We start from the raw sequence: 17,907 nt of genomic DNA on the forward strand, positions 1-17,907 counted from the left end.
ATCAAGAAATACTCTGAATGCACTGTTAACATCTTACTGTCATCCAGACTGACATCCTAATTTCACAGACAGCTGGACGTTTGTCTTTAATGATATTTGAAATGTCAACAGAGGGAGGAATTGTCCTGCTATTATGTCACATGTACACAACATTAACAAACTCCTTGACAATTCAAATCTTTGCAAGGGCAAATGGCTGGTCTGCTGTTCCATGGCCATGACAGACTCTGCACTGCTCCTTCTGGATCTGAAGTTTAATTTTTAGATGGAGCCATCATTATGGCACACTGACAAAGGATTTTCTAGGGAGACCAAACAGTGTGAACCCTCAGTATTGGAACACACTCTCTAGTCCACCACTTAATAAAATGGGGATTCTGCCGATCCAGAGGCACTGTGACCATTTTCTGCACATCACTCTGTGTCTTTGACATTACACAGCCATGTGATCTCGGCCTTAGATATGGGGTTCAATGCTTCTGGCCCTGTCTCCACCGAGGTCTGCATATCTGTTGGGTTTAGGAGTTCTTCAGAGTGCTGTTTCTGACTCCTGTAAATGTCCGCTAATTGAGATCAATATTCCACCACTTTTTTCTGAGAAAAGCCCTGGCGTCACCTACCTTTCTTATGTAGTTGAATGGTTTGCCAGGACCTTTTAAATGTTATTCTCCATGACCTCACTAAACTCCTCCATCATACGACCCTTTGCTTTGGTAAGCATTGTAGCAGCCACCATTTTGGCCTGTTTGTACCTCTCATTGAAATCTGCAGACCCTCCTGCTGGCACGGCATGAGACTTTTTCAACATATCTGCTCCCTTACCACTGACGTCTACTAACAGATTTGAGGGTTACTACCATGACTGGCAATAAAAATATTGGTGCCACCAGCACTGCCTTCTCAAATATGTTCATTCAGACTCCATGTTTCTGACCTCTTCAGAGATGAAGGAGAAGTTCTTTCAAGGCCATGCATGAAGACATCCATTACAAAGACATCCACTAGTTGATCCAAGCACACTGCACACCCTCACTATTCTTTTTTGGGGTTTCTGGTCTGTCTGTTCTTTGTGTGACTATTAATAGGTGATCCTTATTATGCTGCCAGAGCTCTAATGATCATTAAAGTCCCCCAGACATGCTAAGATCTCCATCCTAGGACAGCAATTAGAATACCAAAGAAGCTTAATATTAAACATTAATGGACATCATTTGATTAATCATTTCACTTGGTATCTGATGCAAAATGTGTGAAAAAACAAGAAACATTTAGTTGGAGAATTTATGATCACATGATACCTCAGAAGAACTTTGTCAAAGATGTCAAACAGGACTTCAAGTCCGCCATCTTCTATCTCACAATCGTTGATGTTAAGTTCAGTTTTATCTTTCAACAATTCCACTGATTTTGAGATGACCTGGCAGTCATTGAAGCTCAGCTGACGGAGCTGTGAAGTGTCGTCACTTGAAATGTCTATTTCAGATGATGAAGAAAAGTCCAGGGTGCAACGCAGTGCTTTGAAAAAGTTTTGTGCAGTTTCTGGATGATTCAGTTCTGTGAGCTTATGTAGAAACTTGAGCAAAGTAGTTCTGTCCAAACTAAATGTTAAAACAAAAAAGGAACTTGTTAACTCCTAAAGTGGAGGGACAAAGACCACGTATGACAAGCACACACACTGACCTCAGTTCAGACACTCGGCCCATCATAGAAAGTAACTGCTCTGCCGTCTCATCCGTGAAGGACGTCCATAACAGGCTGAGTCGTACACGACATGAGCGTTCAGTGAAGAGACGGAGAGCATCACAGTGACTCGAACCCAACTCCGTGTTATTAAAATTAACACGATGGTCTGAGAGTTGTAACCACAAGTCTATGAGCTCCACTGAGCCGGAATCAATGATGACCTTCAGTAACATTTTAGAAAGCCTTCCATTCATCCTGAGCAGGGAGACAAAAAGATTACACACACAATTGTGACCCGTTATTATGATTTAAACAAAAAACAATTCACATCAGTATGGGGTAAAAAAGACAGATTTACAATCTTTGATATTTGTACCAAATAAGAAGTTAAAAATTGATAAACAAGAATTTCAATGAGCATATGACTAAGATAAGAGCGGCAGCCAAGGAATACACTCTTAAAAATTAAGGTGCAAGACTGGTTCTTTGGAGAGATGACATAGAGGAACCAGCTTTGGTTCCCAAAACTCCCATCCACATGAAGGCTCCAGAAAGAACTTTTATTTACTGAGATCCATAACTGGCCCCATACAATAAATAACCAGGACTAGACAGTAATATATTTGTGAAATATCAATGGCTCGTGATTTTAAAAGGACTCTTGCTGCTAAGTCCAGGTTTTCTTAATCTGTCAGCGTCCTGCAACCACAAAGAACCAAATTCATATGTAGAGATTCCGTCCCAAAATGAAATGGTGCTTTGTCAAGCAATAGTTCAATGAAGAACCACAAGACCCAGTAAATAACCATTATGGGCCATTAAAGAATCAGCATTTTTAAGAGTATGGAGGACCATCAGCACTGGAGCCGCTGGTATGAGCAGCACCATAACAACAGCTGTGACATGTGATGTGACCCGGCAGAGTCACAGAATAAGTCATCTGGCAGACACAGTTCTCATGTCCTTATTGTTTTCACAATTGTTTGAAATGTAAACATTTTGTTCAAAACAAGTCTCATTATTCTCATTGAAATGTATTACATATGGAAGTTAATCCTTCAAATTAACATTTTCATTATGTGAACAACCCAACAGAAGCAAAGTGACAAATCTAATAAAGAAAGAGCTTAACAACACACACCTTGAAGGATGGACCCTGTGAAGCCATGGCAGGAGTTCCAAGAGGTCGCGTTCCTGAAGGTCACTTCTTCTAAGGTCGGTTTTAATTCTTTCATCTGAGTGACTCAGCAGAAAGTGAAGAACATTCCAGTTGAGCTTACAGGATCTCAGGTCATAGCCAACTTTCTTGAGGAAGGACTTCAGAAGGTGGACATCTTGTATTTCATAAATTATAAAGACCAAGCCCTGGAGAGTTTTCTTAGACAACCTGTAAAATGTTGAATAAATGGAGACAATCAATAATTAGTGAATGATCAATTATTCTTAATATGTTTTAAGTAGTTTGTTCATTTATATGTGTACATTTCACTGTCTAATGATATATTGAATTGTTAATTTATTATTGTCTGAGTATGTTCACCCTTCATGAACAAACTAGACAAGAACAGGCCATTGAGCCCAACAAAGCTTGCAGTCCTGTCCACTTAATTGTTCTAAAAGAACATCAAGTTGAGTTTTCAATGTCCCTAAAAGTCCTACTGTTTTCCATATTACTTGGTCACTTATTCTATGTGCCTTTGTTTCTCTGTATAAAGAAAAACTTCCTAATGTTTGTGTGAAATTTACCCTTCACAAGTTTCCAGCTGTGTCCCCATGTTCTTGATGAACTAATTTTAAAGTCACTGTCTCGATCCACTGGACTAATTCCCTTCATAATTTTAAACACTTCATTCAGGTCTCCTCTTCATCTTCTTTTTCTTAAACTGTAAAGGCTCAGCTCTTTTAATCTTTCTTCATAACTCATCCCCTGTATCAGCCTAATATTAATTAATATTACAACTAATTAATCAGCCTAGTCGCTCTTCTCTGGACCTTTTCTAGTGCTGCTATGTCCTTTTTGTAGCATGGAGACCAAAACAGCACACAGAACTCTAGCTGAGGCCTCACCAGTGCGTTATAAAGCTTAAGCATAACCTTTGTTGGACTTACTTCAGTACTTCAGTAATTGTAGTATTAAAAGAAACAAAAATGAATATGCAGAGAGTAAACACTCAAGAATTTTAACAAATGGTTATGTGTTACTGGAATCACATCTTTGCCCCCCCTTTGTTTGACTCTTTTCCAGTTTTACAGATAGATAGATAGATAGATAGATAGATAGATAGATAGATAGATAGATAGATAGATAGATAGATAGATAGATAGATAGATAGATAGATAGATAGTCTTTCAATGTTCACTTTTAGTTGCAGCACTGCTACTGTAGTGTTGAAAAATAAAAAGTAATTAAATGTATACAGTGATTCTTATTTGTTCAGCTACGCAGCAGGACCATTTCGACTGATTGATATTAAATATATGCAGTTACAAATTGTTTCTTATGATGTTGTGTACAATTAATTCATTAGTGTGTGAAGCCCAGGCGCGTACAGCCGCCCTCACCCCGACACAGACAGGCAGCAGACAGGTTGTGCACCCAGCACACGGTTTATTTACAGTTCTGTGCACACGGTAAACCAGCACCAAGACACAACACAGTCCCTTCACTGCCGCCATTCTATCCACCTCCACTCCTCCTCAGGCTCTGTCCTCTTCCTCCCGATTCTGGCCGATGAATGTTGGGGACAGGCCCCTTTTTATAAGGCACCCGGAAGAACTCCAGGTGCCCAATGAGCCTCTTACGGCCGCACTTCTGGGTGTGGCAGAAGTGCAGCCAAATAGGGCTGTGTAAATGTCCATGTGCCTCCTGTCGGTGGCTACGGGCCCCATCTGGGTTGAGCTTCTATGCTCATGACCCGTAGCCCCACTGCAAGCTAAGGGGGATGCCCTCTGTCAGGGAGGAAACGTTCTTAAAAATACATTCTCCCCTGGTCTTTCCATGCTCCGGGTGTCCCGGCTGGGTAAGGGCTCTAGCCGTCTGCCACACATGCTATACTTAAGTCCAAATCAAGAGAGACGCTATATGCACGTGTTGTATGATTTATATCATACATGCTGGTATTCATTTAACAACATTCACCTCCATACTAAGTTCATGTCACCTGCTCATGAGGTGCTTTTTATTTTATCTATGATGACAAAACATGTACAATTATACACAGTTTAGTCATAGATAAATTCATAGGAATAGAACATCAGCACCGACATTATGCTCCAAAAAAACAAATCTCATCAGACTAAACTGCACAGCCTCCTTTACATGAAATGGTAAACGACAAGACAGAAGAGCGCAGATCTTCATAGCCATTAAAGCAACAGCAAAGACGAGGCAAAGAGCCGGCCAGCTCATTTTACAATAGCATTCACTAATTTCTGTCACATTTTATTAACTTTTTGACTTTTTATTGTTAATGTTTTGCAGTTTAAGATAATATAAGACGTAACCTGCCATTGAATAATGAGAGTTGACGTAAGCAGGATGAATCTTAGAGCTAGCAGTGCGTTCTGCGGTGCCACAGCTGGTCTGTCATGTCACAATGCTCTTCTGTTTGTGTCCTGGCCTGGAGTTTAATTTAATTTTTTTTACATTTTCTCTTTGGCCTTTGAAACTTCCTTCTGGGTGTTTTAGAGGTCCAGGAATATGGCTGTCACATTGTATTTTGTATCTGACACATTTCAAATGGTGCTTAAAGTAAACACATTCAGCTGTTACGCTGTCTTGTTTCTTGATAGCCGTCGTTATCTTTAGCACCCGTGGTTAGGTACTCATTTCACGGGGTGCCAGGTGACGTCTCCCAGAAGTCACACTAAGTGACATCATCAGCACAATGACTCATAAACCGGCCACACAGAGCGTTCATCATCAATTCTTGTGAACATAACATTCCTTGTGCTTTTACTTTGAGCATTTGAAAGACTCTCTGGTTTTGAACTCTTTTCTGCCTCTCACTTAAGATTTACGCCTAATGGTTTGGCTTTGGCTCTGTTCACTATTTTCAGTTTCTGACATTCTCACTATGATTCTTTACTTCTGGTTCTCTAATTACTTCCATCCTAGGTTGTGCTACTAAATCTTGTCCTACCAGTTTTGACCTTGGCTAGTTATTTTTTATGATCCATCTTCTGATTCCATCTTTATTGAAAATGGCTGCTGCTCAGTCAGTACAAAAACTTGGACCATTCATATTTGGGGCATTTATCAGAAAACAAGAATAATAAAAGTAAAATAAAGTAAGCATGACAAACAGCTTTCTAGTTTAGTCTTGGACTCGTATGGCTCAACGTTCAACCAAATAACAGAGTTAGCCATTGACATTCAGATGCTGAAGGACAGGCATGGGGGTAACTAACGCAAATGCTAATAAGAAAATCTCTCAGAAATCAGTCTTGGAGGGTTTTATATCAAGCAAATCTGATAATTTCATCATAGTACTTGACTGTGGATAAAGGTGGGGTTTGACATGCAGGCCCACTCTAGAACTGATAATTAATGAATATGAAGTATTGGTGTTAATTGATTCAGGAGCTGGAGAGAACTCTGAGGGCTGCTTTGGTGTAAATGTTAGAAGTACCGCAGATCCCATTAAACATAAAGCTTCAGGTGGCGTCAACTGACTTGTAAAGGAGTCTGGGAACTTAGAGTCCGTCTATTAGTGTGCAGATTGAGGCATTAGCTGCAGAAACAATGTGTGTTTGTGGAGTGAATTCACACACTCCCTTAGGTACTTTAAGGTCCCCTTGTCTTCAGCTGCATAACCCCATGACTGACTGGAAAAACAAGAGCATATTGCAGTGCAATACAAAACGTGAACAACACTGTTTAAAACAAATTCAAATTCAAAAACAAAGGTGTTGACTTAGTTGCACCTGAAAAGACAGTTAAAAAATCTTCAAATTCAAACTCCAATATTACAGTGCAATTACTTTAACAAATACCCTGAGGATTATTAAGACTTTCAGGATGCATTCATTAAACAAAAGTCTTTAATTCTGCCTCCTCACAGTAAGTATGGCTATCCTACTGATTTATTGCCTGGTTCTCTACTTCAGGATTTACACTCTGTCTAAGCTGAGATTAGGTCATGGAGACACATAAAGAAAATAATTTAGAAAATGGGTTTATAGCTCCACCCAGTAGTCCAACTGGGGCAGTAAAGAACAAATAACCAGTTCCCTTCATGTCTGCATTACTTAGTCAGGTTACAGGATTGAGCAAATCTACTAAGTTATATTTACAAAGGACACACAACGGGATACGCATTCAAGAATGTGGTGAGTACAGAAGAGTATTCAGTGCTGCTGCTGGACGCAATTCTGTGTGATGTCATATGGACTGGCCAGGGCTCCTGCTATATTGCAGTCATTCATGAATGACATATCTGGTAATGTTTAGGGCAAATACATGTTGGTATACATTGATAATATTCTTATTTTTCTGAAAGATCTGCATGATCATGTCCAGCATATTTAAGTATTACAGTGGCTAAAGGACAAACATTTATTTGTCAATTTAGAAAAGTGCAAGTGTTGTTTTTCATTTATTCATTCATTTTCCACCGCTTATCCGAAGACAAGGGGTCAACAGTCTTAGCAATGAGACCCATACATTCTTTTTCCCAGCCGCACTTGCCAACTCATAATGTGGTATCCCAAAGTGTTCCCAAGGCCATCTGGGAGATTTATGACTCCCAGAAAGCCCTGGGTCTTCCCTGGGGTCTCCTCCCAGCTGCTTGTTTCAGGGTCAGGGTCTACTCCAAACCTCTCTCAAATATCTGTGCTTCTCATCCGATCTTTAAGGGAGAGCCCAGCCACCCTGCAGAGAAAGCTCATTGCAGCTGCTTGTACCTGCAGTCTCAATCTTTTAGTCTTTAACCCAAAACTAATTACCATAGGTGAGGGTAGGGATGTAGATCAACAGGTAAATCGTGAGCTTCACCTTCTGAATCAGCTCCTTCCTTACCTTTACAGATTGATATGGTGACTCCATAACTGCACTTGCCGCCCCAATCCGTCTGTCTCACCATTCATTTCCAAAGTACCCAAATTCCTCCACATGAGGCAGTCACTCACCTCTAACTCAGAGAGGTCCACATCTTTCCTACTATGGACCATGGCCTCAGATTTGGAGGCACTGATCCTTATTCCTGATGCAAACTGTCCCAGTGTATGCTTCAATTCACAGCTTGATGAAGCCAACAGTATCATGTCATCTGCAAAATGCAGATCTAAGGCCATCAAACTGGACATCCTCCCCTCCAAAGCTGCTCCTTGGTATCATGTCCATGAAAACCATGTCCATGTTTTCCAAGTATGCAGACACAACTCACACTGTCATTATACAGGGGACCAAATAGCCCTTATTAGGGCCCCCGGAACCCCATACTCTCCCAGCACCCACCACAGGATCCCTCAAGGAAGAGTTCCCAGTCAACCCTCACCACTAATTTGGGCTTTCCAGGTCTGTCCAGGCGCCTCCCCCTCCATCTGTCCCAACTCATCACCAGGTGGTCATCAGTTGACATCTCTGCCCCTCTCTTCATCCAAATGTCCAGAACACTTGACCACAAGTATGATACAAACATAACATGGCTCATCTTTGGCCTAAGGTGCTCTGGTACCAAGTACACTTATGAGCCACGTTATGTTCGAAAATGGTGTTCATTGTGGACAAACTATGCCCAGCAAAGACGTCCAATAACAAAACACTGCTTAGTTTTAGATCAGGGAGGCCGTTCCTCCCAGTCACACCTCTCCAGGTTTCTCCATCATTATCCCAGTGGGCATTGAAGCTGTTCAGCAGAACTATGTCTCCAGAAAGAGTCCCCAGCTGGGACCCTTTCCAGGATCCCCTCCAGGCAATCCAAGAAGGCCTGGTACTCCAAACTAACATTTGGTACATTGGCACATATAGCAGTCAGAGTTTTCCCCTCTGCAACCCTTCAGCCACACAAAAGCAGCCCTCTCATTCTCCAGGATAAACTCCAACATGGCATTGACCAAGCAGGGTTTCAACAAGAAGCCCACTCTCTCCCAACACCTTTCCCTCTGGGCAATTTCAAAGTAAAGGAGAGTCCAGCCTCTTTTGAAGGGTTTGGTACCAAATCCAAGGGAGTAAGATGGATGTGAGCCCACCTCCATCTAGGTGGTAGTGCTCTGCCTCAGCCACCAAGGCTCCTTCCCCCCAAGTGAGGTGACATTCCATGTCCCAAGAGTCAGTTTGTGTGTCTGGGTTCCAGTTCGCCATGACCTCTGTCTTCGACCATTGCCCAGGTCACATTACACCCGGCCCCTATTCCTCCTGCAGGTGGTGGTTCCACAGGAAGGCAGTCCAGGTGCTTGTCTGGGGGTACTCCCCCCAGGCCTACCTTGGTAACCCCATACCAGGCATGGTACTCTTTTTAAATTTGTGACTTTGCTTCATTAGGGGCTGTAAATCACTCCTTGTCTGACCCTCTACCTGGGACCAAGTATTGTTTTTCAAATCCAAAATTACTCACACGACACTAACTAAGGATCCTACTAAGATAACTGATTCTAAAGTGGAAGACACCTGAGAGTGTGGCTCAGGTTCAGTGATTTGTGGGATATGCTAATTATTACAGAGGACTCATGAAAAGTCTTGTACAATAATCTCTCCTATCACTTCCTTAACAAAAAAAATCCCATGAGAAGTTCTTGTTGTGCTGCGGAGTGTAATTAATTTTTGACACATTAAAGTTGCTGTTCACTGCAGCCCCAGTCTTGAGTTATCCACATACATTTTGCACTTTATGCTTGAGGTAGATGGTATTGGTGTCGGTGCAATCCTCTCTGAAGAATTCCCTGATACCAAGAAAGTTCATCTATGAACGTATTTTAAGAAAGTTAACCGTGAATTGCTGATCATTAAATTTGAACTTGAGAAACGGAGGCACTGGAAAGAGGGGGATATTAAACTGGTCGTAAAAATTTGATGTAGGTAAGACTGCTAAGATATTACATGTGAGGCAAGATTTGATTTTATAATCACATACAGAGCAGGACCCTAAGAATGGTAAACCTGGTGCTCTTTCAGGATTATGTGACTGTATGGGAGATAATTTAAGGTCTTTTACGTGACATATTTCAGGTGAGGAGCCTTCGCCATGCTGAACAGAAGTGCATTGTACTCTGAGAAGGATAAACGTTAAAACAAGATTTAAGGATTTTATATATTTTTAAAGTGCAGCTTTTGATTTCCAAGGGAGAGCAACCTTGAGCTTGTGATAAGGAATTAGATAGATAGATAGATAGATAGATAGATAGATAGATAGATAGATAGATAGATAGATAGATAGATAGATAGATAGATAGATAGATAGATAGATAGATAGATAGATAGATAGATACTTTATTAATCCCAATGGGAAATTCACATTCTCCAGCAGCAGCATACTGATACAATAAATAATATTAAAGAATGATAATAATGCAGGTGAAAAACAGACAATAACTATGTATAATGTTAAATGTTAACGTTTACCCCCCCGGGTGGAATTAAAGAGTCGCATAGTTTGGGGGAGAAACGATCTCCTCTATCTGTCAGTGGAGCAGGACGGTGACAGCAGTCTGTCGCTGAAGCTGCTCTTCTGTCTGGAGATGATACTATTAAGTGGATGCAGTGGATTCTCCATAATTGATAGGAGCCTGCTGAGCGCCCTTCGCTCTGCCACAGATGTTAAACTGTCCAGCTCCATGCCAACAATAGAGCTTGCCTTCCTCACCAGTTTGTCCAGGCGTGAGGCGTCTTTCCTCTTAATGCTGCCTCCCCAGCACACCACTGCGTAGAAGAGGGCGCTCGCCACAACCATCTGATAGAACATCTGCAGCATCTTATTGCAGATGTTGAAGGACGCCAGCCTTCTAAGGAAGTATAACCGGCTTTGTCCTTTCTTGCACAGAGCATCAGTATTGGCAGTCCAGTCCAATTTATCATCCAGCTGTACTCCCAGATATTTATAGGTCTGCACCATCTGCACACAGTCACCTTTGATGATTACTGGGTCTATGAGGGGTCTGGGCCTCCTAAAATCCACCACCAGCTCCTTGGTTTTGCTGGTGTTCGGGTGTAGGTGGTTTGAGTCGCACCATCTAACAAAGTCCTTGATGAGGTCCTTATACTCCTCCTCCAGCCCATTCCTGATGCAGCCCACGATAGCAGTGTCATCAGCGAACTTATGCACATGGCAGGACTCCGAGTTGTATTGGAAGTCCGATGTATATAGGCTGAACAGGACCAGAGAAAGTACAGTCCCCTGTGGTGCTCCTGTATTGCTGACCACAATGTCAGATGTGCAGTTCCCAAGACGCACATACTGAGGTCTGTTTGTAAGATAGTCCACGATCCATGCCACTAGGTATGAATCTAATCCCAAGGCGCTAGAAAAGTCTAGAAACATAATTCTTACAGCACCACTGCCTCTGTCCAAGTGGGAGAAAAATCGATGTAGCATGTAGATGATGGCATCCTCCGCTCCCACCTTCTCCTGGTATGCAAACTGCAGAGGGTCAAGGGCGTGTTGAACCTGTGGCCTCACGTGGTGAAGCAGCAGCCTCTCCATGGTCTTCATCACATGTGATGTCAGAGCAACAGGCCGAAAGTCATTCAGCTCACTAGGACGTGATACCTTTGGGACTGGGGTGATACAAGATGTTTTCCAAAGCCTCGGGACTCTCCCCTGTTCCAGGCTCAGGTTGAAGATGCGCTGTAGAGGACCCCCCAGCTCCAGCGCACAGACCTTCAGCAGTCGTGGCGATACTCCATCTGGACCCGCTGCTTTGCTGGCACAAAGTCTCCTCAGCTCTCTGCTCACTTGTGCTGTTGTAATTATGGGTGGGGATGTCTCTCCTATGCTGGTATCAGCAGAAGGATGTGTGGAGGGTGCAATACTCCGAGGTGAGAGTGAGAGTGGGTTAGGGTGGTCAAACCTGTTAAAGAAGTTGTTCATTTGGTTTGCTCTCTTCATGTCTCTCTCGATGGTGATACCCCACTTCGAGCTGCAGCCAGTGATGATCTTCATCCCATCCCACACTTCCTTCATGCTGTTATTCTGCAACTTCTGCTCCAGTTTTCTCCTGTACTGCTCCTTCGCCGCGCTGAGCTGGACTCGGAGTTCCTTCTGCACGCGCTTGAACTCATGCTGATCACCACCTTTAAAAGCCCTTTTCTTCTGGTTCAAAAGGCCCTTGATGTCACTTGTAATCCATGGATTGTTGTTAGCATAGCAGCGTACAGTTCTTACTGGAACTACAATGTCCATACAGAAGTTGATGTAGTCAGTAGTGCAGTCAACAACTTCCTCAATGTTCTCACTATGAGATCCCTGCAGGATATCCCAGTCTGTAGATCCAAAACATTCTCTCAGAGTATTCTCAGCCTCCGGGGTCCACTTCCTGAATGATCGTGTGGTTACAGGTAGGACTCTCACTTTTGGTTTATAGTGAGGCTGAAGCAGAACCAGGTTATGATCTGCTTTCCCAAGCGCAGGCAGCGGGGTGGCGCTGTATGCGTCTTTAACGTTTGCATACAGTAAATCAATAGTCTTATTTCCCCGGGTGTTACAGTCCTCATACTGGGAGAATGCAGGTAATGTTTTGTCCAGCGTCACAGGGTTAAAGTCTCCAGTGATTAGCACAAGTGCCTCAGGGTGCTGTGTTTGTAACTTAGAAACAGCAGAATGGATGATGTCACTCGCTAACTCCACGTCCGCCCAAGGAGGAATGTACACGATGACAACAATGACATGTCCAAACTCTCTGGGCAAGTAGTAGGGACGTAAACTTACGACCAACAGTTCGATGTCCCTGCAGCAAGTGGAGATTTTGACTTTAACATGTCCAGAGTTACACCACCGTGTATTAACATAGAGAGCGAGTCCTCCTCCTTTGTGCTTTCCACAGGTACTTGCATCTCTGTCCGCTCTAACTGTGCTAAACCTGGGTAGCTCCACGTTGGCATCTGGGATGGTGTTATTTAGCCAGGTTTCACAAAAACACAACAAACTGCATTCTCTGTAGGTCCTGACATTTTTCACCAGCGCAGCCAGTTCGTCGATCTTATTTGAGATTGAGTTCACATTCCCCAGAATCACAGAAGGCACCAAAGGCTTGAAACGCCACTTTCTCGCAAGCCGCTTCATTTTTAGCTTAGTGCCGGCTCTGCTGTCACAATACCGCCTTCTTACCTCGTCAGGTAAATATGGAACCACACTGGCACTGGCATTTGTTCTCGGCGTGTAAAAATCCATGCCCACGTTGTAAAAGTAAGTGTGTCCAGGGAACGAATCCACATAAAATAAAGTAATAGTAGTGATCAATAAATAAAAATAGAAAAATAAAAGTAGAAAAGTACACATACATATACAGTCATACACGGAGCTGCTGAAAAGGCTGCCACTCACGGCGGCGCCGGATGTTTGTGTAACATTTTAAAAGGTAGTTGGTACCTTTCACATTAGGTGAATGTCACAGGTGATCTGAAAATATGATAAAGCGATGAGCCTGGTGAGATTTTGTAGGAGGCACTCATATAGATGGTGACTCGTGGTGTTGACACTGAAGACGTGCAGTGTGGTTACACTACATACTTGCATAACTGTGCAGATTTGTAGACAGGTCACTTAATATTTAATTGGTTAGTGTGGTCTATGTATTTATAAAATATTATTCTTTTATATACTATCTATATAGTAGAACCCCGATTATCCGAGGTAATGTGGACCGATGTTACATTGGGTAGCTGAAAGCTCAGATAAAATGGATGGCCCTTCTAGTGGCAATGCTGCGCATAGAAGGTCGAGGCTGACACAAAGAGAGAAAGATCAGATGACATCACGAGGAACGCACATCACTCACATTGTGTTCTGACAGATGGAGTTCTCCATTTACCTTACGCCATAAACAGCTCACCTATTAGTCAGATAATATAAGTTCATAGTTCCCACTAGCAGCTCATTGCATTGAAATGTATAAACATAAAAATCCTAAGTGAATGAAACAGTACAGCATGTGCGCTTGGTCAACACTGGTGACACACTGACAACAGCCAAGGAGTGTGTGAGGGTGAGGGGTTAATGAGCCCCACCCACATTCCCACAGTCACCAGCCATTTGCTCGGTACAGTTGAGGTTTTACAGTTTAGTATTCACAAGCTTCTTTTTCTACTTCAGTCCATCTCCATATACATTAACGAATCTTTTTAAAAAATTATATTCAATCAAAACATAATTTATTTGGAATTCTGAACATCCACACATCCAAAGGGCGACTCTACAACAACCTAAAACAGAAGGTGGCATGGCACTACCTAACTTTCCATTTTTTTACTGGGCGGCAAATATGCAGGTCATAAAGGCCTGGACATCGACTAATAGTAAAAAGGAATGCCCTCTTTCCATGGGTCTTGGCCATCTGCACAGCGCCTACCCCCATTGGTGGGGACAGAGTTGTCCAGCAAGGTGGGGGACAAATCCTCAAATGAAGACCTGGGACAGCTGGTAAGCTTTTTATCACCGCCGAACGCACCAACAGCCTCCACACAACAGAGACTCAATACGGACCCAGAAGAAAACAAAACAAGCATTGGGAAACGAGGGTGACTCTGCATCAAACACGGTGGGAACAGAGACTGCCATCCAGGCGGAGTGTGCTCACCTACAACTAGCCGATAACAACTTGGATTTTGCATTCAGACAAGCCCACGTCACGAATGACTCTTACTATCTGGAGAGTGAGGACCCGAATTTTAAAACACCACATTTTTTGCTTAAGGATGTTTTTCTATATCGGGTGATTTCAGAGTGCATGAGTGATGAACGTATTGAGCAGTTGGTAGTACCAAGTGAGCATAGGGAGAAGGTTTTAAAAATCGCTCACAGTCATGTTTTGGTGGTCACCTATGTGTGGAAAAGACGAAACACTTTTATTGGGTGAATGTAGGCCAGGATGTGGAACTATTTTGTATGGCCTGCCCCAACTGTCAAATAGTTTCTGCTCACAGACCTGCCAGGGCACCCCTTGTACCGATGCCTACCGTAAACGTCCCTTTGAGAGGGTGGGATTAAATATTGTTGACCTGCTTCCCAAGAGTAAAATTGTCTTTCAGTATATGCTCGTGTTAATCGATTATGCCACAAGATACCCAGAAGTAGCAGTGCTGTGATGGGCGGACACCCGAACTATTGCAAAAGCACTCTTGGATATGTTCACACATATTGGTATCCCTTGTGAGATTCTCACTGATCAGGGAACACTCTTTTTTTTTTGTTCTTTATTTCGCCTTATACAATTTCTTGTATTAGGGATTTGTTAGTTTTCGCATACCCCTTGGGATCAGAGTGCAGGGTCAGCCATTGTACAGCACCCCTGGAGCAATTGAACGTTAAGGGTCTTGCTCAAGGGCCCAGCAGATTAGGATCTCTTTTGGCAGTGACGGGGATTCAAACTGGCAACCTTCTGGATACCAGCGCCGATCCTTAGCCTCAGAGCCACCACTCCACCCTGACACCGTTTATGTCTCGCATCATGAAGCAGCTATGCGAAAGTTTCTGAATTAAGCAGTTACACTCCATGGTTTATCATCCACAGATGAATGGCCTGACTGAACGATTTAATAAAACCCTAAAACAGATGATTCAGTGGGTAGCCCAAAACGATCCAGCCTCCTGGGATACAGTTGTACCTTTTCTCCCATTTGCTGTCCGGGAAGCCCTGCAAGCGTCCATTGGGATGAGCACTTTCAAACTATTCTTTGGCCAGCAACTGTGAGGGGTGTTGGACATTTTTCGGGATGAATGGATGGGCACTAATGAGGTACGCCCTAGGGGTAGGTTTGTTGACTGAGTTGATTTGCTGCAAAAGCATATTGCTGGATTGTCCTCTATTGCAGTGGAAAATTAGCAGCGCGAGCAGGAGGAACAAAAACATAATTATGACAAGACGAGTAAACTTCGCAAGTTTAATAAGGGGGATCGCGTGCTGATGTTGATCCTGTCTGATCCACATAAATTTCGGGCCGAATGGCAAGGGCCAGCAGTGATAGAACAGCGCATGTCCTCAGTGAATTATAAAGTCAGAATTCCTGGGTAATGGACACCCGTTCAGATTTTGCATGTTAATCTTTTAAAGGAGTGGCACGACCATCACGAAGTACTGGTCATGTCCACAGTGGTCCCCCAGACTGAGGTCACTATTGGGAATGATTTACCTGACACGCAGAAAGTGGAATTGCTATCGCTGATCAAGGGGAACTCAGACGATTTTTCAGCAACGCTGGGCTGGATGACGATTGCAGAACACAAGATTGTAACTCCACCCGGTGTTACAGGTGCCCCCGTATCGCCTACCAGAAGCAACAAGGAAAATGGTACAGGAAGAGGTCCAACAGATGCTCCAATTAGGAATTATTCGGCAGAGCAAAAATGAATGGCGAAGCCCAATCGTATTTGTCTCAAAGTCTGATGGTTCGGTTCTGTATTGATCTTAAGATTTCTAAAGATTTTTAAAAATTTAATATTTCTAAGTTTGATGCATACCCGATGCCGCGTGTGGACAAGCTGTTAGAAGAGCTTGGGCAGGCTTTATAATATCTCCTCCCTTGAAATCACAAAGGGTTATTGGCAGGTCCCCTTGGAGGAGACTAGTTGTGTCTCCATGTCGCACCGCTGACCTTTCAGCGAATGATGGAACAGATCCTGTATCCCCATTCTGTGTACGCAGGTGCCTATCTTGACGATGTGGTCATTTTCAGTAATGACTGAGAATCTCATCTCGTCTGATTTCGGGTGGTGCTTGACAGTTTACAGCTGGCGGGGTTGATGGCCAACCCTAAGAAATGCAAGTTGGGTAACCCACTATCTGGGATATCCCATAGGGTTTGCTCAAGCCTCAAATGGACAAGGTGGGCGAGGTGCTTGTGTATCCCTGTCCAGAAACACAGAGGCAGGTTCGTGCCTTCCTCAGGCTCACGGTGTATTACAGGTGGTTCATTCCCAATTTTGCACATCTGGCCTCCCCCCTCACTGACTTGACAAAGGGCAGAAAGAATTGTAGTGTTGTCTGGACCGACGCCAATGAGAGAGCTTTCGCAAACCTAAAAGCTGCTTCATCATCATTACTGGTTCTGCACAATCCTGACTTTTCCAAGGAATTTATTCTGCAAACAGATGCTAGCACTTTTGGTTTAGGTGTGATGCTCTCATAATGTTTTGAGGGGGAAGAACACCCCATCATGTTTCTCAGCAAAAAGTTGCTACCCAGGGAGCATAATTACTCGACTATTGAAAAGGAGTGCTTGATGATTAAGTGGGCAGTGGATGCCCTCCAGTACTATCTCTGGAGACGATGGTTTACCCTGGTGGCTGACCATGCCCTGCTGCACTGGCTGTAAAAACAGAACAATATGAACGCCCAGCTCACTCGGTGGTCTATCAGCTTAAAGGTGTTTTCTTGTGATTTTCACCAGTGTCCTGGGGCTGCACACACCAATGATGATGTTCTCTCTCACCTGGATGAGCCTGGCTTGGATGGTTGCATTGTCCACACTGCTGAGTGAGGAAATTTAAAGCTTCTAAACTCTTTTAGGACTTCTCCCAACAGGATGACACACCGAAGAGCGTCCCGAAACATGATCGCCGTATCTGTGGAAGATCTGGGGCAACCACAGGCTCCCAGCGCTGTAGCAGCTCGCAGCAACAGCAAATCCGAAAAGATCACAGTTACACTATGAGTACCTGCCGTCGATGGGTGATGCAAGAAACATTGTCAAAGCAGGGCACAGTATTACTTGACCACTATCCAGGTCACGACCCTGCCTGACTGCTGTGTCTGTGTATAAGAGTGTGGTAGATCCCGCTACAATAAGTAACTATGCTGTTCCTGTTTCCAAACTGAGTAAAGTTGGTTTTGCTAAAGTACTGAGACTCAGCCTCGTGTTTTGGGATGCAAGACAGGGACTCACACGTCACAACATCAACTCAATTTTCCACTACTTTCAAGCTAGAAACTTTGCTAAACTGAACCTGCCCAATTTTCCTCACCTTCCACCTACTTTTATTCCAGAGAAAATATTGATCAGTCTTGAAGATTCAGATAGCATCTCTAAAATTCATAAAACCATTTTAAAGTATCTTCCTTTCAAAGATCCCAGGG

General features: G+C 43.3%; 1 protein-coding gene across 1 annotated transcript in view; it reads right to left on the minus strand.

Annotated features, from left to right (window-relative positions):
- LOC114643014 (uncharacterized) overlaps nucleotides 1–17,907 on the minus strand; it is a gene marked incomplete at its 3' end in the record, with an annotated part of 1,911,439 nt that overhangs the window by 721,534 nt on the left and 1,171,998 nt on the right. The window contains exons 13-14 of the mRNA XM_051923912.1: nucleotides 2,825–3,070; nucleotides 1,681–1,938 (exon numbers count right to left, since the gene is read on the minus strand). Coding sequence (XP_051779872.1) covers nucleotides 1,681–1,938; nucleotides 2,825–3,070 — 504 coding nt within the window. The remainder of the gene's footprint in view (nucleotides 1–1,680; nucleotides 1,939–2,824; nucleotides 3,071–17,907) is intronic.

This window comes from Erpetoichthys calabaricus, chromosome 2, assembly GCF_900747795.2.
Source record: "Erpetoichthys calabaricus chromosome 2, fErpCal1.3, whole genome shotgun sequence".
Lineage (NCBI taxonomy): Eukaryota > Metazoa > Chordata > Cladistia > Polypteriformes > Polypteridae > Erpetoichthys > Erpetoichthys calabaricus.